At 45.4% G+C, this 26,487-nt stretch overlaps 1 protein-coding gene and 1 long non-coding RNA gene across 2 annotated transcripts in view; one reads left to right on the top strand and one right to left on the bottom strand.

Moving 5' to 3' along the window:
- Nucleotides 1–15,387: 15,387 nt before the first annotated feature.
- LOC129385355 (uncharacterized) lies at nt 15,388–18,604 on the bottom strand. Its single transcript, XR_008612924.2, has 2 exons — nt 17,291–18,604; nt 15,388–15,605 (listed from the first exon to the last, which is right to left on the bottom strand). It is a non-coding gene; the product is annotated as an uncharacterized lncRNA (long non-coding RNA).
- A 326-nt stretch (nt 18,605–18,930) lies between these two features.
- The window catches only part of Polr2B (RNA polymerase II subunit RpII140), a 60,011-nt gene continuing 52,454 nt past the window's right edge, over nt 18,931–26,487 (top strand). Inside the window, exons 1-2 of the mRNA XM_050180986.3 lie at nt 18,931–19,036; nt 24,739–24,962. Coding sequence (XP_050036943.1) covers nt 19,018–19,036; nt 24,739–24,962 — 243 coding nt within the window. The 5' untranslated portion in view covers nt 18,931–19,017. The remainder of the gene's footprint in view (nt 19,037–24,738; nt 24,963–26,487) is intronic.

Raw genomic sequence — 26,487 nt, 5'->3', positions numbered from 1 at the left:
TAGGGCTTTTTGTGAAGGTTGCGGTGCGAGTTAAAAAACCTGCCGCTCTTCTAGCAAATGAAATGAAAACAGCAGAAATTGGTGATTCTAACAATATTTTTAAGGCGATAAATCCAAGACGTCTCTACTTGAATTAAATAATCTGCAAATTCTCAGCGATACGCAGCGCAGGGTTTAGACATAGCGATGAGAAATTTGCCTTGGATATGATCAAAATGATTGTGAATCTTGTATATATTTCGATACATTAAGCATGACCTTAACGTCTGAGTGCATTATGACTACCGATAGCAGTGTCCTGCATAAAACAAGTACAGCATTTCGTATTCTTAGATAAAAGTACTACTGCATACCCCACGAATACTCACAGAGTTGGGAGACTACGAAATAGTGACAAATAGAGCAAAACAGTAGGGCAAATTCATTTTATAAGAGTTAATTGCTGGGCTAGTTGGATATCCCACATATTAAAGGAGCTTTGCGCCAAATCCACAAACACAAGAAGAAGGGAAGCACCCGTGTTGTCTTCTTTCTTGTGTGGGGGGTTTTGACGCAAAACTCGTTTATTATGTTGACAATTATTAATTTGCTTGCACTTTCTGCAGCCCAAAAATGTTAGAAATTCGAACAATGATACAAGCATAGTACATCTTGGAAGTACCCACTTCCGACATTTACCGAATAATGAGTACGAATGACGAGTACGGAGAGGCCGCCATAGTAATTTGAACTTGGCTACGTTTAAGGTCAGGACGTTATCTAGTGAGGCGAGCCTAGCAGTGTTATTGAAGGAATTAGAGGTTAGTAAGTGGGATATAATAGGTCTCAGTGAGGTTAGGAGGAGAAAAGAAGCGTATACAATGCTAAAAAGCGGGCAGCTCCTGTGCTACCGGGTTTTAGCGGAGAGACGAGAATTAGGAGCCGGATTCCTGATTAATAAGGATATAGCTGGTAACATACAGGAATTCTATAGCATTAACGAGAGGGTGGCAGGTCTTGTCGTGAAACTTAATAAGAGGTACAAACTGAAGGTAGTACAGGTCTACGCCCCTACATCCAGTCATGATGACCTGGAATTCGAAAGCTTTTATAAAGACGTGGAATCGGCGATGGGTAAAGTCAAAACAAGATACACTATACTGAGGGGCGACTTCAATGCCAAGGTAGGCAAGAAGCAGACTGGTTACAAGTGAGTCGGAGAATATGGCATAGGCTCTAGGAATAGCAGTGGGATTGTTATTAGTAGAATTTGCAGTGCGGAATATTATGCGGATAATGAATACCTTCTTCCGTAAGTGGGTAAGCCGAAAGTTGGACGTGGAGGAGCCCAAATGGCGAGACTAGAAATGAAATAGACTTCATACTCTGCGCTAACCCTGGCATCATACAACATGTGGACGTGCTCGGCAAAGTGCGCTCCAGTGACCATAATATGGTAAGAACTCGAATTAGCCTAGACTTGAGGAGGGAACGGAAGAAACTCGTTCATAAGAAGCAAATAAATGAGCTAGCGGTAAGAAGGAAACTAGAGGAATTCCAGATCAAGCTACAGAACAGGTATTCGGCTTTAACTCAGGAAGAGGACCATAGCGTTGAAGAAATCAACCTACGGTCTTATGGGCATCATTAAGGAGTGTGCAATAGAAGTCGGCGCTAACTCCGTTAGACAGGATACCAATAAGCTATCGCAGGAGATGAAAGATCTGATCAAGAAACGCCAATGTATGAAAGCCTCTAACCCTACAGCTAGCATAGAACTGGCCGAACTTTCTAAGTTAATCAACAAGCGTTAGACAGCTGACATAAAGAGCTAAAATATGGATAGAATTGAACATGCTCTCAGAAACGGAGGAAGCCTAAAAGCAGTGAAGAAGAAACTATGAATAGGCAAGAATCAGATTTATGCGTTAAGAGACAAAGCCGGCAATATCGTTACTAATATGGATGAGATAGTGGAAGTGGCTGAGGAGTTCTATAGAGATTTATACAGTACCAGTAGCACCCACGACGATAATGTGAGAGAGAATAGTCTAGAGGAATTTGAAATCCCACAAGTAACGCCGGAAGAAGTAAAGAACGCCTTGGGAGCAATGCAAAGGGGGAAGGCAGCTGGGGAGGATCAGCAAACGGCAGATTTGTTGAACGATGGTGGGAACATTGTTCTAGAAAGACTGGCCACCCTATATACGCAATGCCTCGTGACCTCGAGCGTACCGGAATCTTGGAAGAGCGTTAACATAATCCTAATTCATAAGAAAGGGGATGCCTAAGATCTCTAAACATTATAGACCGATCAGTTTACTGTGCGTTGCTTACAAAGTATTTACTAAAGTAATCGGAAATAGATTCAGGAACACCTTAGACTTCTGTCAAACAAAAGACCAGGCAGGATTCCGTAAAGGCTACTCAACAATAGACCATATTCACACTATCAATCAGGTGATAGAGAAATGTGCGCAATATAACCAACCCTTATATATAGCTTTCATTGATTACGAAAAAGCATTTGATTCTGTCGAAACCTCAGCAGTCATGGAGGCATTACGGAATCGGAGTGTAGACGAGCCGCATGTAAAAATACTGAAATATATCTATGGCGGCTCCACAGCCACCGTAGTCCTCCATGAAGAAAGCAATAAAATCCCAATAAAGAAAGGCGTCAGGCAGGGAGATACGATCTCGCCAATGCTATCCACAGCGTGTTTACAGGAGGTATTCAGAAACCTGGAGGGGCAGAATTGGGGATAAAGTTGATGGAGAATACCTTAGCAACTTGCGATTCGCTGATGATATTACCTTGCTTAGTAACTTAGGAGACTAATTGCAATGCATGCTCAATGACCTGGAGAGGCAAAGCAGAAGGGTGGGTCTAAAAATTAATCTACGGAAAACTAAAGTAATCTTTAACAGTGTCGGAAGAGAACAGCAGTTTACGATAGGTAGCGAGGCACCGGAATTGGCAAGGGCAGGTACTTAAGGCAGGTAGGGACTACGGATCCGGATCATGAGACTGAAATAACTAGAAGAATAAAAATGGGCTGGTGTGCGTTTGGCAGGCATTCTCAAATCATGAACAACAGGTTGCCACTATCCCTCAAGAAAAAAGTTTACACCAGCTGTGTCTTACCAGTACTCACGTTTTGGGCACAAACCTGGAGGCTTACGAAAAGGGTTCTGCTTAAATTCAGGACGACGCAACGAGCTATGGAAAGAAGAATGATGGGTGTAACGTTAAGGGATAAGAAAAGAGCAGATTGGGTGAGGGAACAAACGCGGGTTAATGACATCGTAGTGGAAATCAAGAAAAGGAAATGGGCATCGGCAGAACATGTAATGAGGCGGGAAGATTAGCGATGGTCATTAAGTGTTACGGACTGGATTACAAGGGAAGAGAAGCGTAGCAGGGGGCGGTAGAACGTTAGGTGGGCGGATGACATTAAGAAGTTTGCAGGGACAACATGGTCACAATTAGTACATGACCGGGGTAGTTGGAGAAGTATGGGAGAGGCCTTTGCCCTGCAGTTGGCGTAACCAGGCTGATGATGAATGATGAATGAATGAGTACGAGTCAACTCAAATTCTTAAGATTCCATTCTCTGGGGAAAGCAGTTCCCGTGGGGTACACGCATAAAAAACAATATATGAGTAACCAAAATTGTAGTATGAGAATTGGCTCTTCGAAAACTACACAACCAATTTTATTAAGTACAGAACATCGTCCTCATCATCATCACCCTGGTTACGGCCACTGCAGGGCAAATGCCTCTCCCATACATCTCCAACTACCCCTGTCATGTAGTAATTGTGACCATGTCGTCCCTGCAAACTTCATCTCTTCTGCCCACCTAACTTAATGCCGCTCCCTGCTACGCTTCCCTTCCCTTCGAATTCAGTCGGAACCCTTAATGACCATCGGTTATCTTCCCTCCTCATTATATGTCCTGCCCATGCCCATTTATTTTTCTTGTTTTCAAATAAGATGTCATTAACCCGCGTTTATTCCCTCAACCCAATCTCCTATTTTCTTATCCCTTAACGATACAGTCATCATTCTTCTTTCCACAGCTCGTTGCGTTGTCCTCAATTTGAGTAGAACCCTTTTCGTAAGCCTCCAGGTTTCTGTCCCGTACGTGAGTAGTAGTACGCGGGATGATGGCAACCTGCTGTTCATGATCCGAAAATGCCTGCCAAACAAACCCCATCCCATTCTTATTCTTATTATTTCAGTCTCATGATCCGGATCCGCGGTTACTACCTGCCCAAAGTAGCTGTATTCCCTTACACTTCCATTGCTTCGCTACCTATCGTAAACTGCTGTTCTCTTCTGTGACTGTTAAATATTACTTTAGTTTTCTGCAGATTAAGTTTTAGACCCACCCTTCTGCTTTGCCTCTCCAGATCAGTGAGCATGCATTGCAGTTGGTCCCCTGAGTTACTAAGCAAGGCAAATACCGTCAGCGATTCGCAAGTTACTAAGGTATTCTCCATTAACGCTCATCCCCAATTCTTCCCAATCCAGGTCTCTGAATACGTCCTGTAAACACGCTGTGAATAGCATTGGAGAGATCGTATCTCCCTGCCTGACGCCTTTCTTTATTGGGATTTTGTTGCTCTCTTTATGGAAGACTACGGTGGCTGTGGAGCAGCTATAGATATCTTTCAGTATGTTTGCATGCGGCTCGTCTACACCGTGATTCCGTAATGCCTCCGCGACTGCTGAGGCTTCGACTGAATCAAACGCTTTTTAGTAATCAATGAACGCTATATATATAGGTTGGTTATATTCCGCACATTTCTCTATCACCTGATTGATAGTGAGAATATGGTCTATTGTTAAGTAGCCTTTACGGAATCCTGCCTGGTCCTTTGGTTGACGGAAGTCTAAGGTGTTCCTGATTCTATTTGCAATTACCTTAGTAAATACTTTGTAGGCAACGGACAGTAAGGTAGTTGGTCTATAATTTTTCAAGTCTTTGGCGTCCTATTTCTTAGGGATTAGGATTATGTTAGCGTTCTTCCAAGAGTATGGTACGCTCGAAGTCATGAGGGATTGCGTAAAGAGAGTGGCCAGTTTTTCTAGAACGATCTGCCCACCATCCTTCAACAAATCTGCTATTGCCCGATCCTCCCCAGCTGCCTTCCCCATTTGCATACCTCCCAAGGCTTTCTTCACTTCTTCCGGCGTTACTTGTGGGATTTCAAATTCCTCTAGACTATTCTCTCTTCCATTATCTTCGTGGGTGCCACTGGTGTGCAGTGACTCTTGAAGGAGAGGAAGAGAGAAGTGCAGTGTCGTAACTGTCTCTCAGGGGAGGACACCTCAACAGCACTGCACAGGGAAAGGGGAGTGGGGAGAAAAAGATCAGGGAGAGAAAAAAAAGAAGGCGGAAAAAAATAAGAAGAACGTTGAAGGAGCAATGCGGGGCTTACAGCCGTGCTCTCAGCTGCATCTCACAGCAAAAGTCAAGTAGGGCAGGAAGCACTCTCTTGACAATGGAAGGGTGGGCTGCCGGAAAGAGAAATGCTCCCTCCGAGTCACAGGGCAGTCCCACACGACGGTATGATGCAAAGAGCGCAGTGCGCTCAACATCGAAGGCCGGGCAGCGGAGCAGAAGGTGCTCAAGCGTCTCCTCCTCGCCGCAATCCAAGCAGGCGGGGCTGCCTCTTCCGTGCAGTCTGTGCATTCTGGCGGCCGTGTTGTAGCAACCGACGCGCAGTCGAAGGAGAAACGGGTGCCACTGGTACTGTAAATTCCTCTAGACTATTCTCTCTTCTATTATCGTCGTGGGTGCCACTGGTGCTGTATAAATCTCTATAGAACTCCTCAGCCACTTGAACTATCTCATTAATATTAGTAATGATATTCTAGGCTTTGTCTTTTAATGCATACACCTGATTCTTTCTAATTCCTAGTTTCTTCTTCACTGGTTTTAGGCTTCCTAACTTCCTGAGAGCATGTTCGATTCTATCCATATTATACTTCCTTATGTCAGCTGTCTTACGCTTGTTGATAATCTTTGAAAGTTCTGCCAGTTCTCTTCTACCTGTAGGGTTAGAGGCTGACATACATTGGCGTTTCTTGATCAGATATTTCGTCTCCTGCAATAGCTTGCTGGTATCCTGTATAACGGAGTTCACACCAACTTCTATTGCACATTCCTTTATGATGCCTTTAAGATTCTCCTTCATTGCTTCAACATTAAGGCCCTCTTCCTGAGTTAAAGCCGAACACCTGTTCTGTAGCTTGATCCAGATTTCCTCTATTTTCGCTCTCACCGCTAACTCATCGATCGGCTTCTTATGTGCCAGTTTCTTCCGTTCCGTCCACATGTATAGGCTAATTCGAGTTCTTACCATTCTATGGTCCCTGCAGCACAGCTTGCCGAGCATGTCCACATCTTGTGTGATGCCAGGGTTAGCGCAGAGTATATAATCTATTTCATTTCTAGTCTCGCCATTCTGGCTCCTCAGCGTCTACTTTCGGCTTTCCCGATTGCCGAAGAAGGTATTCATTATCCACATATTATTCTGTTTTGCAAACTCTACTAATAACTCTCCCCTGCTATTCCTATAGCCTATGCCATATTCTCCCACTGACTTGGCTTTAGCCTGCTTCTTGCCTACCCTGGCATTGAAGTCACGCATCATACGGAACATACTGAACGTAACATCGTACAGAACATAACACGCACTATATCAGATAATATTGAAGTGCATACTTTGTTTAGCATTTTGCTGTGACTATTTTTCAGCGGCTTATGACCATTAGTAAGTTGATTTTGAAGATTGAAGCACACCTAAGACAATGACTCAAAGTAAGTCGACAGGACAATGCTTGATTCTCCACTGGCTTATTGTTTGACATTGTAACACTTATAAAGGTGTTACAGTATTTTTGCGTATGCGCAGCAAGGCCAGATGAAGTATTCATGATAGGAGCGCCAAGCCTTGAGACCCCTCAAAATTCTATCACAATTCTTGCCTATCGATGCGCATACTTTAGATCATGAAGCGTAATCGTTGTCTGGCTGACGCAAACTCGAAAGAAGACAAGCGTATGGAGCACCCGCTTCAATCGCCTGCTCTGCTATCGCTGCAGGCAAGTTGGCCACCAGTATCAACGGTGTCCACATATCTAGATAGGAAGACGAGGCTTTGCAGTCGACAAGTCATATCTACAGGAAGGCGAACGATCATGTGACATCTCCTAACTCCACGCAGAACCTCGGTGCATTTATCGATTACCTTCCCACCTCCGTAAGTACGCCAACTCTGGCCTAAGCATTGAATGTGCACTGGCCCTGCCCATTGCGGGCCCATTAGCCCTAAGACGGTAATCTCCAAACTGCAACCGCTGGAAGCTCGGCATGGTTCCTGTTCCTTAATAGCCGTAGGACATCCACTCCCGCAAAACAAGTGACAAAGCAGTGACGAATGTGCAATGGCACATTGACATCCAGAGGAAGGTACAAAGCCAGGGAAATGCCGTCTCAAAAAGACCTGACGACGCAACCTACGAGCAGCGCGCAGCGCGACGCGGTCATTACCCGGCGCAACGAATAATTGCTAATTAAGACCAAGAATCACCGATGGTGACGTGCTCTTCGACGGCCCCATAGTCAAAGCTCTAGTAGACAGAGAAGCCGAAAAATCTGTGCTCAGCGGATTCTTCAGTCCATAAAACCATTCTTATGTATGAAATAGAATACAGGGACCCATATTATCTCACTGTAAAGAGATCTTAAAGAAACTAATTGCGTAACATTTCCTTTCGGCAGCTGTATATGGTTTTAGGAAACGTCTGTGCTTAGTGTAGAGCAAGTTAGAATAGATTAGACAAGAAACGCCGTTAGTACGGGATAATTTTATCCAGCAGTAAACAGATGTAGACGGGTATGACTACTGAGGAGCGTTGCAGGAGAAGTACACAACCATGCTCCAGTTAATTGGTTAGGAACGTTGCACGCATTTGTTCCAATTAAAGGAGTCAACAGTGATGCTCGAATGGCAGCGCAAATGGGCTTTGCTTAGGCCAACTACGACATCATTCCACCTTGCAGCCTGTGTGCCTCACTACATAATCGCTCTATGGTATCCCTGCCGAACGCTAGAGACTCAAATGTTTTTGTAGGTGTACCACATTACACGTGGTATTTATTTATACAGATTATTGTTATCTATAAATATTTACCTGTTATGCGTCCAAGTTTCTCTTTTGTGGCATTGTAGAAATGGCGACCGCAAAAACCTGCCGCCTGTGCGCCCAAGCTGAATCCTATAACGTGTATATCCTTTGCTTCCAACTTGCCAGCAGATGTCGCAACCATGTCTTGAAGTACCTTTGAAAGCAAGACACCGGGCATCGGGCTGTTTGCAGCCGCGGCAGCGTAATCAGGCATACGTGCTCCATTTAGCCATGTAACAATTATGACGTTGCAGTCAGCCTAAGAAAGAAAAAAGATAGTAGTTGCGTAAACAAAAAATGAAAACACTAAAACTTACGCTACCTGTTCACAAAGACAATAATAAGAAAACTATAAAAGGGCCTGTAATGTCAGTGACACTGCATATCGCATGCTGAAACATAGCGCATATACTAACAGAAGCATTCGCAGCTGTTTGATTGTCTTCTCTCATGCTATCCTTCTATTACGACAACTTTCTTACCTACATCGAACTTGATACAGTTATTCAAAAAGTCGCAGTTTCCCCGCAAGCTGAATCATCTATTGCGATAGCAAATTAATGGACTTCTATACGAAGTAAGGATGTCAGTTTTTTTTTTTGGCTTTGTAACCTTGTAAACGTAACCATACCAACTAATTTATACAAGATGGTGTCGCGCACGCACAAGCAGACATGAACATATCTCACTCGTTGTCCATGGAAACTCGCTGTCACAACGCTGAAGGGGGGAAGTGCTGCTGCAGTAGCAAACGAATGGACCTCCGTGCTGCATCTCGCACGAACGCGAACTAAGCCGCGGAAGCAGGGCGCAGCGGACTGCGTCCCCGCGACAGCTGGCTTTCAAGAGACAGCGGCCCGGGTGGGCACGTTTACACGCCCGGGCCACCCAGAGTAGAACCCCCCCCCCTCCCCACCCTGCCTCCCAGGATCCTCGCGCGCGTGGAAGACGGCGCGCATCCTTCTCGCTTCCCTACCTTACGTGCGTGAGATTGAGCCGCCATCGCCAACTCATGCTCTCAAGCTTTCTCTCGTACATAGAGCATATGTTGTTGGCGACAAATTTATCGCCCTTGGACTCTACATGTAACGGTGACGGCGACGCCAACGGCAGAATTTCCCCTAAGTATCCATATAATTGATATCGAAATAAAAGGAAAGGTTATGCTTCTTCGTGAATAATGAGGTCATATATTCGAGGGGAATGAGGAGGAGGGGGAATACACGTTTATTTTTGAATGAAACAATATCCGAGTGCGAACCCCTGGTCTACTCTAGAAGGGAGGCTTTCTCATTCCAGGAACCCTCTGGCCTTCGCTGCCTCCTTGGCCATGGCGACGAGGCGTCGGTGTTCTTTCAGGTCTTCGGGCACCAGCTTGGCCTGCCATGTTTTGATGAGGTCTTCGCTTTCTCGTGTGACATTGCACTCTTTTGATGAGGGCGAACCGTTTTTGTCTAGATATCATGGGCATTCAGAGATCACGTGTGCCAAGGTGCCCGGTATGCCGCAGATTGGGCATATTTATCCTTGTAGCATCCTACAATCCTTGTTGGGTTTATTCATGAGAACTTTATCATTATTTTAAAAAATATACTTGTATAGATATCTTAATGTTCCAGTTCAAAAGCGGGTGCTCTAGCTAAACAATAGTGTCGACGATAGGAGCGATTCGTTTATGAAAATGGCACTTATTCTACCAAACTATACAGACAGAGAGATACTGCACATGGACAGGGCGAATTTAGAATTTATGAAACAGAAGCCAATACAACAGAACTTTCAATGGTCTAATAGCAGAAGAGCGTTACCAGCACCTATATATAGGTTGGGAGCTCGGTTTAGCGGAGGCAAGGAATACAGGTTTTGTCAGCTTGAGAATGGAATGTCGAATGGCTTTATTCAAAAGTAAAAACAGGTTTTCCTAGGAATCTATGCACTGCCTTCTTGTCGATGAGCTCTGGAACTTTGTAATAGCAGCTGTCTTCTGAGGGTCAGGGCGGACTCCATATTTGCTGATGATGTGGCCCAGGAACAAAAGCTCATCGTAAGTGAAGCGGCGCTTTTCCGGCTTCAGAATGAGCCCTGATGACTCGATGGCCTCTACTACTGTCGCAAGCGGCCTAAAGTGATCGTTGAAATTTCCTGGAAAGACGATGACCTCCTCAAAATAAACAAGACAGGTCTGCCACTTCAATCCTGCTAACACCATGTCCACCACGCACTGGAACGGTGCAGGCGCCGAGCCCAGTCCAAATGGCATGGCCTTGAACTCACAGAGGCAGTCTGGCGTGATGAAGGCGATGTTTTCTCAATCTCTTTCGTCGACATATATTTTCCAGTAGCCAGACTTGAGATCCATTGACGAGAAGTATTTAGCGTTACAGAGCTGATCCAATGCCTTGTCTATCCCTAGGAGGCGGTATACCTCCTTCTTCGTCATCTTGTTCAGTCGGTGATAATGCACGCAGAAACGTACCGTTCCGTTCTTTTTTCTTCACCAAGACAACAGGAGGTGCCCACGGGCTTTTCGACGGCTGGAATGATGTCGTCATGCAGCTTTTCGCCGACTTGTCTTATAGCTTCACGCTCTCGTGTCATACCTCAGTAAGGGCTCCGGTGGAGTGGTCGAGCGCATTCTTCGATTAGTATGCGATAATTTGCAACTGGTATTTGTCGAATCCTCGATGACATCGAAAAGCAGTCTTGGTATCGTCGGAGAAGACTTTTGAGCTGTTGCTGGTTACTCAGGAGGAGACGGGTTTATTTAGAATTCTGGTTCGTGAACTATGGTAGTCGGGTAGATGTGGCAGGATCCAAAAGGACAAACGCATTGCTGGTTTCTAGAATTTCCTCGATGCATGCGATCGTAGTGCCCTTGTTGATGTGCCTGAACTCCTGGCCGAAGTTTGTAAGCACCACTTTCGCTTGTCTTTCGTGAAGTTGAGCTTTCCCTCTTGCGACGCAAATTTCACGGTCGAGCAGCAGACCTTGGTATCCCTCGATGACGCCTTCTACGTCTGCGGGTGTTTCGGTGCCGACGGAGATAACAATACTGGAGCGAGGCGGAATACTGACTTGATCTTCGACCACATTCAAGGCAGGGTGACTAGAAACACTGTCCGGCAGTATCGCTTGATCTTCGGATAGCGTTATTGACTTCCACTTCAAGTCAATGATTGCAACGCGTTGGTTCAGGAAGTACATGCCGAGAATAATGTCTCGCGAGCACTGTTTTAGGACAACGAACGTCGCAGGGTAGGTTCGGTCATGAACCGTAATTCTTGCCGTGAAGCTTTCAGTTGGAGTTGTGAAGTGTCCTCCAGCTGTCCGAATTAGAGGGCCATCCCATTCAGCCTTGACTCTATTCAACTTGGCGGCGAATGACCCACTGACGAAGGTGTAGTCGGCACCACTGTCTCGAAGCGCGGTGACTTCGTTGTTGTCGAGAAGCACGTCTAGGTATGTGGTTCTTTGTCGTGCATGGCAGTTGGTTCTTGAAGTCTGATCACGGTTGCGCCGTGTTGAGGTGTGGCTGGAGCGTCGCGTCGTGCCCTCTTCTTTTCTCAGCGTATTCTTTGCTTCTAGGCTTCGTCCGGATGGGAGCGTCTTGTGGAGAGGTCCTCGAAATAGTCGTGCCGGCGCCTTCATCGGCGGTGTTGGATCTGTGTCAGTTCGACATACAGCAACCGCACCTCCATCGCTTTCTGCTATTATTTTTCCGGATATGGGCTGACGGACCGGCCCCGGCTTGGGCCAGTGTATGGTCAGCGCTGCAGCGACAGGTAGCGTCCTGGTGATGGCGAATGGTATGGTCGTTGTGGGCTCAACTGAGTGGCGGCGAAGTAGCCGGCAAGAGGACGTGGCCGTCCCCCGGCGGTGGGCGCGGCGCATTCATGGCGAACCCTCGCAGGCACAAATCGCGGTATGGGCACTGGCAGTCGACATGTCTGGTTTCCCCACGTTGATAACAGAGCGAGCGGTGGTCGGGGGCGCATCAAATGTATGTCTTCTCCGGGTAGCTTCGCTGGCCAACGGCTGGGCGTGCTCGCAGCGGCGGCCGCGGCAGCGGTGAGCAATGGAATTGTGGCGTTACGGGGCCCTGGCGCGATCGCGTAGGTCGTTGCTTCAGGCTGGGGTGGCGGCGATGCCCGAAATTCTGGTTCTTCTTGTGACCGCTGAAGCTCTTCTTTAACTATGTCAGCGATCAAGGCAACCTGGGTCTGCTACCTTGGGTACAACTTCTGCAGCTCTTCCTGTACGATCACTCTGATCGTCCCGCGCAGGTCACCGGTGCGTACCGCTTGAGCTTCGGCGGAGTTTAATTCTTGTGTGCGCATGCCGGTTATATTGCCTGGTACGTAATTCGAGCGTCTTCTCGATCGTTGTGGCCTCCAAAACAAAATCAGCGAGTCTTGGGCGGGTTGCATATCAATCCGGCGAAGAGTTGTCTCCTTTCACAACCTGCATCAAGAACCGAACTTTCATTTCTTCAGACATGTCGGGGACGACGTGGCGGAAGAGGCGGGCGAAGCGAGTCACTTCATCTTCAAATATCGCTATTTCCTCGTTCGGCAGCTGTATACGGGTTTCCAGTGGAGCTTTGGCTCGCTCTTTGCGCACGACACTCGTAAACGTCCGCAGGATGCCGCTACGGAAAAGGTCCAATGTTGTGAGGGTTGACTCCCGGTTCTAAGCGAAGTATACATGTCGTAACTTGTCGTAGTCGCAGTTTTTGAAACTTGCGAGTCGTTCATAGGTCTCCAGCCATAACCGCCGCTTCTCAGGTCGCCTGAGTGGACATACTACGCTGGGTGATAACGGCCCCCTCCCACTTTTAGTATGCTTCACCGCGTAACTAAAATGTACTGCGGCGAAGAAGCAGTACATTTGTATTGATTGAAGAAACAAATGGTTTTTACAACAGTACAGCAATAAACGGGCACCATGCATCAGCCTACCACACGGAAGACCGTCGCAACAAAAGGTAGCTGATTCACACAGGCCGCGTAGCCCACTTATCAGTCGTAAAGGTTATTATGTGTAATTCAAAAATTCAGACACAGAAATAATATGTTTACGTTCGTACTCCTTGCGTAATAAGACTGCCAGAACTTCCACAATAGAAAGTAATTTACAACACACAAACGCAAAGTATACAGACATATGCCTCGTTTTCAACTTGGTCGTCATGCAAATGACATATAGCACGGAAAAACGTGAACATGCTGTGTGTTAGCATCGTAAACTTCATACTTGACAAGGAGCACACCACAATCCTGCGACAGCCGCTAATGAGACGAAAACGGGAGCACATGCTTGCGTACGCGCAAATGGAGCCCCTATGCCACTCTGCTCCACCACCACCTTCACTGCACGGCTGCACCACTCGTTACAAGCACAGCACACCAACCACACATTCAACACTGAACAGTGGGCGGTCGACGCAGTCGCATTCACATGACTTGCAGCTACCATCACATCCCTCGATGTCTGTTAAGCAAAGGCGGACACGGCGACGCCACATCGCGGTTCGCTGAACTGCGCTGCCGATACGCTAGGCCACTTCGACATTTCGATTGTCACCACCGCCGGGTTCTCAAGGAAGCACGGGTCACACAACGCAGATTCTGTACTGCTAGAGATCACGGCTTCCCGCCAAGTAACACAGAACCTACAACCAACACACAAGCAACGCAAGCACAATCACATGAGCAATGTTCAACAACGCGCGCTCCAGAGAACGATAAAGCCGAGAACGAACACGCCACGACGTCGCTCGGCACCACCATTGCGCCTTCTAAAATATCCCTAAGCGATCCTGTCCCTAGGCACCTAGGATAAGGTCACGTGAGGGATTTTTGTACGACATTTAGCGCACGCTCCCAGTGTAGGTCCCATGTAGGTCCCGTAGACACTAGGGTCAGAGTTCCCTCTAGTATTTTTTGTAGGACACTCTATGCTTTTCCCCTCAAGAACCACTTCTCTCTTGACTGTGCCTAGGTACCACAGAGGAGGTTTCTTAGCGCGTGTTGTGTGCGCTTGTCCCCTTGACGTGCCGCAGATGGGGTCGAGTTTGCTTACGCTTCGCCGCTGGCTGCCGGCGCGGTGAGGCAGCGGGCACGGACGCCCCATTTGCATGTGATCGCTGTGTCTGAATCCCACGAAACACGCAAGCAGCTATTTGATGTCTAAAAGATGTCTTGAACGGCTAATTCAAAAGCCTAGTAGCTGTCTTGATCAAGACATTTTGTAGCCATGGATGTCTAGAAGTACTTCAGTAAGCCCTGCTAACGTTACACTAGAAGTTGGCTAATGGACAGCTTGACAAGAACAACTGAAGACTTTTATTAGACATTCCCTCAAATTTTTGCGGCAGCTGTTACAGAAACCCGACATTTGCCCACAGTTACAATTTATTTTAAACGAGGCATGGACATCAGAAAAAAAAATTATATTGTCGGATAGAGTGATACACAGGTAGTTTTTCCAGATATGAACCATGGGAATAGTGTAGTACAGCCTCATTGGTGAATTAGTGCTTTTTAATTAGACCAATCAATTGCATGCCGCCTGTCAGAATTATTTTGCAAATAAAAGAAGATCTGTATTGTATGCTGATATCATTCCAATGTTTACCCATTGACCTAAACAAGAACATCTCTGCATGAAACACGTCATTATTGACAAAACTTCGCCCTGCTTGGTCTCCACTAAATTGAAATAGTTTCTAGCAAAGAAAAATTTTGTGAGTGATGCTGCAGTTCAGGCCAAAATTACATCCTGTTTTCAGCTACAGGGGGCACAATAGCCTTACACCAGTATACGAAACAGAACGCTGTGCTGCAATGAGTTAAGAAATAAAGGATAGTACACATCTGGAAAAACTCTGCGAACCACTCTAACTAGCAATATAAATATATTTTTTCTGATGCCCATGCTTCATTTAAAAGTAAATTGTAACTTACTTTGTGGGTGCCTCTTGTAAGATAACGCCACATGCTTGCACAGCATCACGCAGAAATAATGGCCAGTTCTTCGGCATATCGTCCATTAGTGAATTCCTTGTATGTTGCACGTTACCAGAACTGAAAGATAAATCATAATATGCTGTTATTTTTTTTTCATAAACTGTACGATGAGCTTTTCATGCATAAAAGATGATTGCAAGCGAAAATGCAGCAAGACATCAACTTCACACCACGTCACATACTCATACTTTATTACCTAATAAATGAGAAAAGATGCAGAAAGTGTAATTAACAAGAGTGACAAATAGCAGCAAAGGTGATCATGGATAAATCTTGAAGATTGCTGCCGCTGCCGGAGCAGGCCAGCCGTCGTAGGAGAGCACTTGCTGCCCACAAAAGCTTGCTGTCACAGGCCACACGTGACGGTTCTTGTAGACACAGGCAAGCAATACCTGCACAGAAGAGGGGGAAAAAAGGCGAGGGAGGAAATGGGAATATTGAAACTGGAACTTCAATTAGCAATATGTGCTAAGTAAGAAGTTTGCATCACATTAAAAATAAATTTAAGCACTCCTTTCTCTTAAGTTACGGGTATCTTAAGGTATGTACGCGATGATGTTTAAAATGACAAATATATTTCCTGGCATATAGTCATTAAATTGCATAGCAGTGTCAAAGTCAGCCTTTAAATTAATATATGGTGTTTCGTGGCTGAAAAGCCACTTATCAACCTGTCAAACAAGTCTGAGAAGCTTCGTGCACAATATAATCAGATTAAAACAGTAACCCACTCTGCAGGTAAATGATGTACTAGCTTATATAAAAAGTTAAACAGCGTTTTATATTGTTGAACTAAAAGCAAGTTTGGCATTTTGCAGTGCCTAGCTGTTGCCTTTCTTTCAAACTTAAACATGACGCAGTACAGAGTAAGCAGGTAGCATGCAAAGAAGGACTGGTGATAAAGTAGTGTTCCAAAGCAACACTCCTAGCTGGATCAATCATTTTTGTTGGTATATTTTCATGTGACCCTAATTGGCTTAGGGCAATACCTCAGACAAATGAAGCGTCATACAAAATTGAAAGTATCTAATGATGTGATCAAACGATAACATTGTCCACTGTCTTGGAAGTGTTAACATGCTGTTTGCGCGAGAAAGCGCAATATGATTCGTATAGGTAGCAAATTCATCAGTGCATCTATAGCCTGAGGTAATTCTGAGCATCTACGTTGACCTGCAATTGAGAAGCCACTGCACACAAAAAGGTGTATTCAAGTAATGGTCCATGCTGAATAATTGCCCACCTAGTGAAAAGTCAAATGTGGCAGGCTAATGGGCCAGGGCAAATAAATTGCTAAATTCTGACACCTCCAATTATATTATTGAAACAGGTGACAAAAAACAGCACAGGTAAAATTGCAGTTATGAGAAAATTTTAAAAGCACCTCTGCAAACTGCTGGAACCCTCAGCATCATGCCTGTTCTACACGCACAACTGTTGAAGCACAATCTACATCTCAGACGCAGGCGCCTCCACACATCACAAGCTACCTGATGTGATTCATTTTGCAAGCGCCAGCCAAGTGCTGACGGTGGTAGAGCGAAACTGAAGTTTGTCCTTGTATGGAAGCCTTGGCCCATGTTTTATCAATTCTAGCGGCAAAGCACACCTTTTACAGCACACATAAATTTTAAATTAGTCTGCTTGCTGATGATGTACAGTAAATTCCTGTGAAGAAACTAAATCACACAGAAAACATTTGGAATACCAAACTAATCAAATACTGGCTTGAATACATTTGTGCATTCGGGAAGCAAGGTGTAATGTACACTGTTGTAGCAAATTTTTACTCATGTATGGAATACTCATGTGACACAACAGAGTTAATTTGCGAGTTCTTACATAGCACTGACTACCTACAGTTAAATTTTGTAAGGCTTAGGGGGAAAATACTTAATAGTAGAACTGTGTATGTACACTGGAACTGAGAAATTGGTTATAATAGTGGCAGCTTATAAAGGACCAGTGCAAAAAATGCCCGTTTTGAGACACCAACTAGCTATTTTACCACGAAGCGCTCCCTGCCCCATATAAAAAGCACTGGGAGGACCTGAGAGGGTACAGTACATTGGCTTACACTGATCACGATGAGGTCCCGTCATCCAGCTAGCGCCAAGGTACAAGAAGGATGTCCAGCCGTCTATAGAGTGAAAGGAACAAAATAAGAGTGCATCAAGTCAGTTGAAAGGCTGATTTACAATTACAAATAAGGTGACCCAGTCACAGTCATTCATTAACAAATGCCAAGCTGTCGTGATTTCACTCCCAGATGAAGCACCTACTAGGTTAAAGGTTTTGCTGCTTATTTAGAACAAAACACAAGTGAAATTTGTACATCGGCAGACGATTTAATTTGGAATTGTATAGATGAAGTAAACATTGCAGTTATATTTTTGTTTTGCTATAAAGTGGGAACGCTACAAACTGCATAGTCACTGACACACACGCGCGCACACGCAAGAACAAAAGGACACAAAATAGGCCTAGTTCAGTCTCGTTCAGGATTACAGCCAGCGCGTCGTCTTCGAATACACTCCCTTCGGTTGGTTCGTAGCTACGTCGGATAGAGTTTCTCGCACCTGGGGCGCTGGTGCTGAGTCAGTCATGCCGAATTAAGCCTTTCTTGCCATTTATGGTGTTCTACCTTAAAAAAAAAATACACATATTTTTTTCGGGGGTGCAGTAGGACCGTAGTAGGCGCCCGGCCTGCTTTCCTGGTGCAGTATCTTCGCTCTTGGTAGGCTTCTCGTATGCTGCTGTCCGCGACTTTTCAGCATTTTTGAGAGGTCTCCTTTGAGTGAAACAAACGCACAGTACCTAGCAAACGCAGTTGAACACCATGAGTGCCTGATGTCACGCCGTGAGGATTATTGGCTTTGCGTCTCGCCCACGTTAGGTTAGGTTACCTTAGGTTAGGTTACGTTAGCGCAAAAGGCGTTAGGGTGGCACGGCGTATTCTCGCAACGGTTATGCCATGTTGATTACTGTCTTTTCGTATCGGCCACGTTTGCTTAGGTTAACGCTAGGTTAGATTAGGTTAGCGCGACGTATTCTCAAAGCGGTTGCCGGGCCGTCGAGTATCACCGGCGGCCTTTCAGCCACTTGAGTCCAAACGCGGTTGTTAAGGCGCTCTGACTTCTAGATTTTCAATATATTCAGCCAGGCCGCCCGACGGTCCCTACTGCTCCCACGGAAACATCAGTGATGTTATTTCCAAGGCACCGATTAGCACTGACTTAGCACGAGCGCTGCAGGTGCGAGGCAGTCTGTCCGACACAGCGGTCGCCAAATGCGGCGTCAGTGCCCGCTGCTTCACCTTCAGCGCGCCAGCAGCCAGCGTCCGAGCGCAAACAAACTCGACCCCACTCCGCAATGTCGGCACGCCTAGGGATAAACGTATACAACACGCGCTAAGGAACCTCCTCCGCAGTCTAGGCACAGCGGGAGCCAAAGCAGCAAAAGCCCCCAGATTTTCTCTGCAGTGCCCGCTCTTACTCGCGCCTGCGCACAAACGTCGGGCGATCCCTCAAATGAACGTCTCGCGTAAAGGAGTCATTGAGTGCTCGATATGTTCAAAAAATAGCTCGTCTATCCCTCTCTTTCTTCTGGATTGAATTGTTTTGTCGAGTTGGTTTGTTGTAGCGTGGCTACTTTTTTTTTTGGCTATTTTGAATTTTTTGGCTCTTTTTCTCCCGAAGACCTGGCAACCCTGCTTCTGCATTGCCTTCATTACGCACTTACGCATTACAATCTCAGGCTGTTTGACATTACTTCGTTCCTCGTTCGCTGCCTGCGGCGTCACTCATGTACGAAGCAGAAGAAGGTAAGTCGTCCATCCTTTTACGTGAGACGTTTTGTGATTTGTACAGTAATTATGCTTATGAGCTCAGAGAAAAATGCTAGCGGGAATTAACTGCTGCTGATCTGGATGAAACGTGAGGGATCGCCGGATTTGTTAGCTATGTCTCATTTCACACGCACTCCTGAATATACGCCAGTAGGTACAACGTCAGGGCTTGCTGATGCATCACACGATTTTGAATTTCGATTAGCACTCCTTGGAAGCTTCACGCAGTTTGCGGTATGTTTGTCTGTCTAACCGCTTTCACGCCGACCACTGGGTATATGCCAGCGGGTATGCGCTGCTCTTCAGTGAACCTCTTTCGCGCCTGCTTGGTTCAGTATGTATGTGGGTGCATAATCGTGGGCACGATTATATGATTTCAGGTGAATGTGGCGATGTGCTTGACGCTTCTCTACAGGGGAACAGCGCAAAAGGATCTCTACAGGAAAACAGAAATAAATAATAAACTGCACGTGATAAAGCCACTGTTAGCTTTTTGGCCCTCCGCAACAAAATCATGGCGAACAGACGTCCCATTCTGTCGTCTCAGAATAGGACACACATTTGGGACTCATAATTTTCTACTTACTGGAAATGAACCTCCAACCTGTGGTAGATGTGGTGAGAGGCTGACCGTTCTCCACGTCCTCCTGGAATGTCGGGAAGCCGAAGCTGAGAGAAAGAAACATTTTCCTCTTGCATACCGTTATTACATCCCTCTTCACCCGGCTATGTTTCTTGGTAAGGAACCGCTTTTTAATACCAAAGCAGTCCTTGATTTCCTGAATGATGTCCTACATGTTATAAGCTCGTCAAATTCATAGCGCATCCTCTTCAGAGAGGATGCTGCTGTGATAATGTTTTGTATAGCGCATGCCTCCAGGCCCTTGTGTTTCAAGAGCTCTAATGAGGCTAGTGCTCTAGCAAATTTTAACATCAGGCATATTTTGTACATCATATCGTTACCTCGCAATGCATCTTAATGCTCATAGTTTCCATCATTTGTCATCGCCATAATCTTATTACACAGATTTTACGCACTTTAGAGTGACTATTTTAAATGCCCCTTTACAGCCACGTCACATCAACCTCATAGAAATCATACCTCAACTACAAACCCATTAACACTGGCATGGTGCTCTTTGGCCATAACTGGCCCTTGGGCCAGTAAACATTACACATTCATTCACTAGCGCTGACACTTATTGTTCTTGCTGCCATCTGTCATCTTGCATTTGTGTTTGTAGAAATCAGATGTTACCTTCGGCTGCGCCACCCTGCCACCGCGGCAATGCAGCAAAAATTACGCCAAACACTGCCCGAGTTTCACATTTCGCTACGCGCCAGACAAATGTGCGAGCCACCAAACGGGATCGATGGATAAGGCTGAACCCTGTAAGGCGGGCGGCGTATTACACCAGCTAGCCATGACTATAGGGTACCTTCAGTGGTCAGGCGGCGTAGCGATCGGCTCTGCCGTCAGCGCCACAGTGTCAGTTCCGCGAAACACCATGGCAGCCACATCTACGGAGCCATGCTTTTGCGACGCTCGCTTGAGACATGTTGGTCATTCTAAATTGTGGTTTTAACGAAATCGAAAACATCGATTTTCGGTCACCATTTTCCAAAGAATACTATTTCGGCCACCAACGCCTAAGAATGGACGTCTGCTTTACTACTATAACCATGAAAATTGTTTCAAAGAAGTAAAGAGTATGGGCATTGCAGCAAAGTGCGTAAATTAAATATATTATGGGGTTTTACATGCCAGAACCAAAATCTGATTCAGGCAGGCCGTAGTGGGGGAATCCGGAATTTATACAGCCTGGGTCCTTTAATGTGCACCTAAATTTAAATACATGGGTGTCTTGGCATTTCGTCACCACTGGTAAGCCGCCGCTGCGTGTTTGCTAGAACAAAGCAAACACGCTGACGACGTCGAATTCAAAGTAAGTTAACAAATAATAACTCCACTTAAGTGAGCAAATACGGCAGTGAACGTTTTTCAACTGTAATTTGTAGCTTCATTACTTGGAGCGTGCCTTGTACCTCACAACTGTAGAGGTTTTGGCAAGTAAGTGCTCTTTTCTCCGATGACAAAGTGCCTCGAGTGCAATCTAGTATTGTCCTTCTGGGTGTAGTGTGAGGGGCCATCACCACTGAAGCATAATAGAGAGCAATCAGCTGATACTAAACAGCACGAAAACTGAACAAATGTCAGCTAGCGTGTGCAAGAGAAGTGCTAATTTGTGAATACTCAACGTAGGCTGCAGTGCACTCCAGCCTTAGCTCTGTTGCTCTGAGAGTGAGAAAACATTGGCATGAATTAGCCCGATTCCAGCAGTCGCGTCTTCATCCTGGCACAGAAATAGGCTGCACGTTGGCTTATTAATGCACAATAAAAAAAGCGCAGTGCATACAAAGCTCCAGAACAGAGTGCTTACGAAGCTAGTTTTGACACGTAACAACCACTGTGTGTTTGTTTTGAAGTCAGATGAGCTAAACGACTAGCTAAACCAATTTACAACAGCGGGAATTAGTTCATGCGTTTTTATGCGTTTGTCGCTTTATTGTGCGTTTTTGTGGATGTTGCCTGCTGGTTCTTTTTTTTTCTTTTCTTTTTGCGTTTATGTCTTCGTTCATTTAACAGAAATTCGCTAGAGTGAAACCTATTTGACATGCCGAACCGAGACGATCCACTTCATCCGCCGGGTTGCTTCCTCAGTTTTGAAGGGAAGCGGTACAATTTGATGCCGACATCGCCTTCCCGATTGTCACAATCCTTAACACAGCAGTATCTGCGTTTGTTCTTTTTGTTCACACTTCTCACTGTATAAATCTCTATAGAACTCCTCAGCCACTTGAACTGTCTCATCCATATTAGTAATGATATTGCCGGCTTTGTCTCTTTACGCATACATCTGATGCTTGCCTATTCCTAGTTTCTTCTTCACTGCTTTTAGGCTTCCTCCGTTCCTGAGAGCATGCTCAATTCTATCCATATTATACTTCCTTATGTCAGCTGTCTTATGCTTGTTGATTAACTTGGAAAGTTCTGCTAGTTTTATTCTAGCTGTAGGGTTAGAGGCTTTGTGTCTCGTCTGTGTAATCTGTAACTAAATGCCTGCTATAAGCCATCACAGGGTATGGGGATACGCACAAAAGCTGGCAGGGCACCGAAGAATATCTGTAATACTTTTGTGCACTAATGCAATGACAGCATTAATTTGTATCGTAATGGGCACAAGAACAAATGACCTTGCATTACAAAAGTTTCACTGCTTGCTTTGCTTCAGCAAATCCTAGTCTTTCTAACAACGAAAGTAAGTTTAAATCTGCTGCCTTCTAAAACAAGTTTACAACGTAGCGACACTCATTGTTTCCTTGCGCCATCCTCCTCACTCTTGCACTTACTCTCTCTTTTCTACTTCATACGATTCTGTGATTGACGCATTGCATGCATGTGATGTGCTAAATGGCTAGAGGCGATATTTAATATGTTGCAAAAGGTTCAAAACTAGGGCACATGTGCTAATCGCCTGGTCAGATTTTTGCCGGATGAAAAGGTGTAGTTGTGGCTAACATAGATAGGATGATGTTTTAGAGTGTAATACTGCAGCTGGCATAAAAAAAGCACACAGTGCTGCAATTATCGGCATGAAAAGCTGCTTCCAGCTCTGTGGAAGCTATTGGTGCCTCAGATAGTGCGGAAGGTGAACACACAGAAATCTTTCTGTCCGCATTTTGTTGCCTGCTACCGGCGCCCATAGCGTAATAAGTCTCCGCAGCGTTCATCGTTGCGCAACAATACGTTAATGTGGCCTGGTAATGGACATATTAATTATATACACCTTGCGCATCATAGTTCCCATACCTCGCAGCCTTGGCTATGCAAAATACCGCTTATGAGACAGAATATACTCCACTGAAAGCATTCTTTTTTTAAGCGATACACCGCCTGTGTCGGAGCTCCGAAACAGCTGTATGACCAGGCTGCAGGTGTGAACACGCAGCTGGACGCCGGCGTCACAACAAATGTGCAGCGCTGTAACTATAGGTGACGCTTACTTGAAGGCAGGGACTTCGTTTCATTTGCAGTACACTTTTTCTCAGCAGTTCTTTGAGGTTTGCTTAGCCAACAAGAGGGGCAAACGCCCTTCTGAATATGCTCACCCATGTCGCTTGGTCTGCTAGGCATCTAGTTAGCATTTGCATGTCACCGCCATCGTGTACCATACACGAGGGTAGTGGAAAGTGCAATGAACAAGGCTGTGGTGCCATCTGCTAGGTTAAAATCAAGCCTCTTCTATATTTCGATATTGTCTGTGTAGTCCTAACAGTGTCAAAACAAAGATCTGATCTCAATAACAATCACAAAATACACAGAATGTCCTGCCCTCAGCATGAGGTGCCATTAAGCAATGGCTGATTTCACTGCCATTATTTCTTGCTGTCAGAGTGGAGCATAAGTAACAAGCATGAATATGGATCAAAGTGGGCACATGTTAGGGAGCATGTGAGACGCCATGGCTAGTGGTGTGAAGTACAACGTGCACGGTGTTGACAGACTGCACAGATTTTGTTTCCTTATATACCTTATACAATAAACTAAACGAAAGCTTATTCTTTGTGTGGAATAATGCTTTTATGAAATAAGTGCCTATAGTTGATGTGAAAGTAACTAACAAGTATTCCTATTTTTCTGTATGGCCTGATTAGTTTTGAACTTTCTTGGGGGCGCTTCCGCACAGTGACAGAGAAGATGTTTGAAGAGGAAAGGAGGAGGCGCGCTACCTTGCCAACTTGCTTTATGTAGGGACCTTATGCTTCGAAGCCAGCCAGCAACATTTAACGGTAGTTGCTGGGATCGAGATCAGATGTGTCTAGGCACTTTTGGCAACACAGATAGACAAGCCTTGCTCTTTCACCTCCTGTGGGAGCAGACACTTACGCATCGGCTTCATCTTGCCACTGCTACTTGCTTCTGCAGCAGTTTCACTTTCGCGCAGAGCAAAGCAGTGCGAGCCGATACCGCGGTTAGTTTCAAGTGCCTTCTCACTGGTGCGCTAATCGTCCGCTTCCACGGGAGGTGAAAGAGCAAGGCTTGTCTGTAAGTGTAGCCAAATGTGCCCAGACGCACCTTATCTCGATCCCTGCTATTAGCGTTAAACATCGCTGGCTGGCTCCGGGGCACCCCGGTGACCGCTATTCCCGCGTTGTACACAAGGATGACGTGTACTGCGCATAACCAGTGAGGTCCCAGAGGTCAGAGACGCGCTTCTGCCGAGAGCTGCTCACAGCCCGCTGCATCATGACGTCGGTGCGCCGCCCTCATCGCAAACCATGGCGAGTAGAGCGCAACTGCTGACAACCGGTTGCGAGTGGGAAGGGGGTGAGGCGTAGAAATGGCAGAACAGATGATTGTGCCGGCGCATTCCTGAGTCCCCACCGTGCTCAATTTTTAGCAAGTCTTAACAACTTTTGTTTCATGTATGTGTTTGAATGTGTGAAAATAGAGCACGCATAAATGAATGTGCCAACCTGTGGTTAGCCACATTATTTTTGTCTTATTCATGGATAGAACATCTCACTTTTTAAAACCATTGTAAGGAGCTAATATTAAAGACGTACATATTTTTGGCTAAATAGATGTAACTCGGATCTTGTGTTTTCTTTCCCAGACGGCTTTGGCGAGGATGAATCGGAAGAGATCACACCTGACTTGTGGCAGGAAGCTTGCTGGATTGTCATCAGTGCCTACTTTGATGAAAAAGGCCTGGTGCGACAGCAGCTGGATTCATTTGATGAGTTCATCCAGATGTCGGTCCAGCGCATTGTGGAGGACACCCCACAGATTGACCTGCAAGCTGAAGCGCAGCACACTTCTGGCGAAATAGAGAATCCGGTAATACATTGCTTGTGGTCATAGTACCAGCTTTAATGGGGGACGTGTGTAAATCAACTTCCTTATTTCTTCATGGATTTTGATGAAAATTGGCAAAAATGTTTGGAATTTCTTCCTGATGCCTCCATAAAAGTTTCAGAGTGATACCTTGAGAACATTTATTGAGCAGAAGCTTTCACCGTCGAACTTTCTTGAAAGACCTGGGGAGCCTAAAAGCACAGACAACTGCTTTAAAGACTTGTCGCTAAAAATTTTGGGCACTCCTATGTATTAAAAAAAAAATTCTTCTAAGGCTATTTTGGGCACAGGTAACCAGTCTCTCCATAACACAGACAATAATAAACATGGATATAACAATTTATTGGGTAAAATGAAGATGTTTTCCTGTTGAATGCAACTTCACTATATTAGACTTAGTCGTTGCTCTAGATGGCCCTACAGTGTCATTGTTTGCATGTTCTGCACTAGAAGCTAAGCCAGGCAATAGCACTCATGATGAAGTTATGCTACAGGTGCTCTAGCATACATTGCTACACACAATACAAACCTGCAAACATCGGCTGGTCACTGCTGTTTGTACCTGGCCACACCAGCATGCTGAGGAACACCTTTTATACACATCGCAGGCACAAGGCACCCATGGCGCCTTGTGCCTGTGATCATACTTTCCATGTCCCATTACACTCTAAATGAAAGCAATTTGCCCACTTCCATTGTGTGGGCGAGTTGTGCGGTGACCATTATTGACACTGCTGCACTTTGTTCCTTGCACATGTCAAGCATAAAGAGCCCAAAAAGAAAGGAAAAAACAAACTGATGTAGCAATAACTGCCCCTCTTATCTCCTCCGCAGAGACTTCTGTGACATTTTTACTTTTGCAACAGTAGCCTTGAATGTCTATCGAACCTCCAGCATAATTTGCTAGACAACCGTGATCCAGTTAAAAGGCTGCATCCTGGGCCTCCCAGTGTTCTTTTCTGTGTTTTTTAATCTGTTGACAGTAACGCTGTGTCGGAAGTACCAGTGAAAGAGCAAAGGTGGCATCTACATTAACAGCAACAGAAATTGCTGGTTGACAGCACATGAATGACATGCTGGCAGCAGTGCTCCAAGTGAGGGCTTAAGTTGAGCCTTCATTCACCACTGTGGTTGCTGCACTATTAAAAGTTTTTTTTTCACTGTAATTAATGCTGCTCCTTTGCATAGGGTTCCCAAAAAACATGGAAAAAAAGGCCCCTGAAAGAAATCTTATCACTTAGTTATTCAGCAGGTGGAGATTGACAACCTGTGTGCACACATGCTGAGAAAATTAGTTCACGTGTCTGAAATTGTATTAGCAACAACCCTTGACAACTGTAAGTCTTGTGTGCATTGGCATTGATATTTTGCCATTGTATGCATGATGAAACTTCATTAATTCATATGCTGGGTTTTCCCTGAAGATGCTGTCTGAGCTGCCAGAATGAGATCTTTGTATTCGCTATGGAAAGATAATGGCATTAATAATGGGTTCATCTTTGTGTGG

This window comes from Dermacentor andersoni, chromosome 7 (genome assembly GCF_023375885.2).
Source record: "Dermacentor andersoni chromosome 7, qqDerAnde1_hic_scaffold, whole genome shotgun sequence".
Lineage (NCBI taxonomy): Eukaryota > Metazoa > Arthropoda > Arachnida > Ixodida > Ixodidae > Dermacentor > Dermacentor andersoni.
This window is presented reverse-complemented; position numbering and strand designations above follow the sequence as displayed.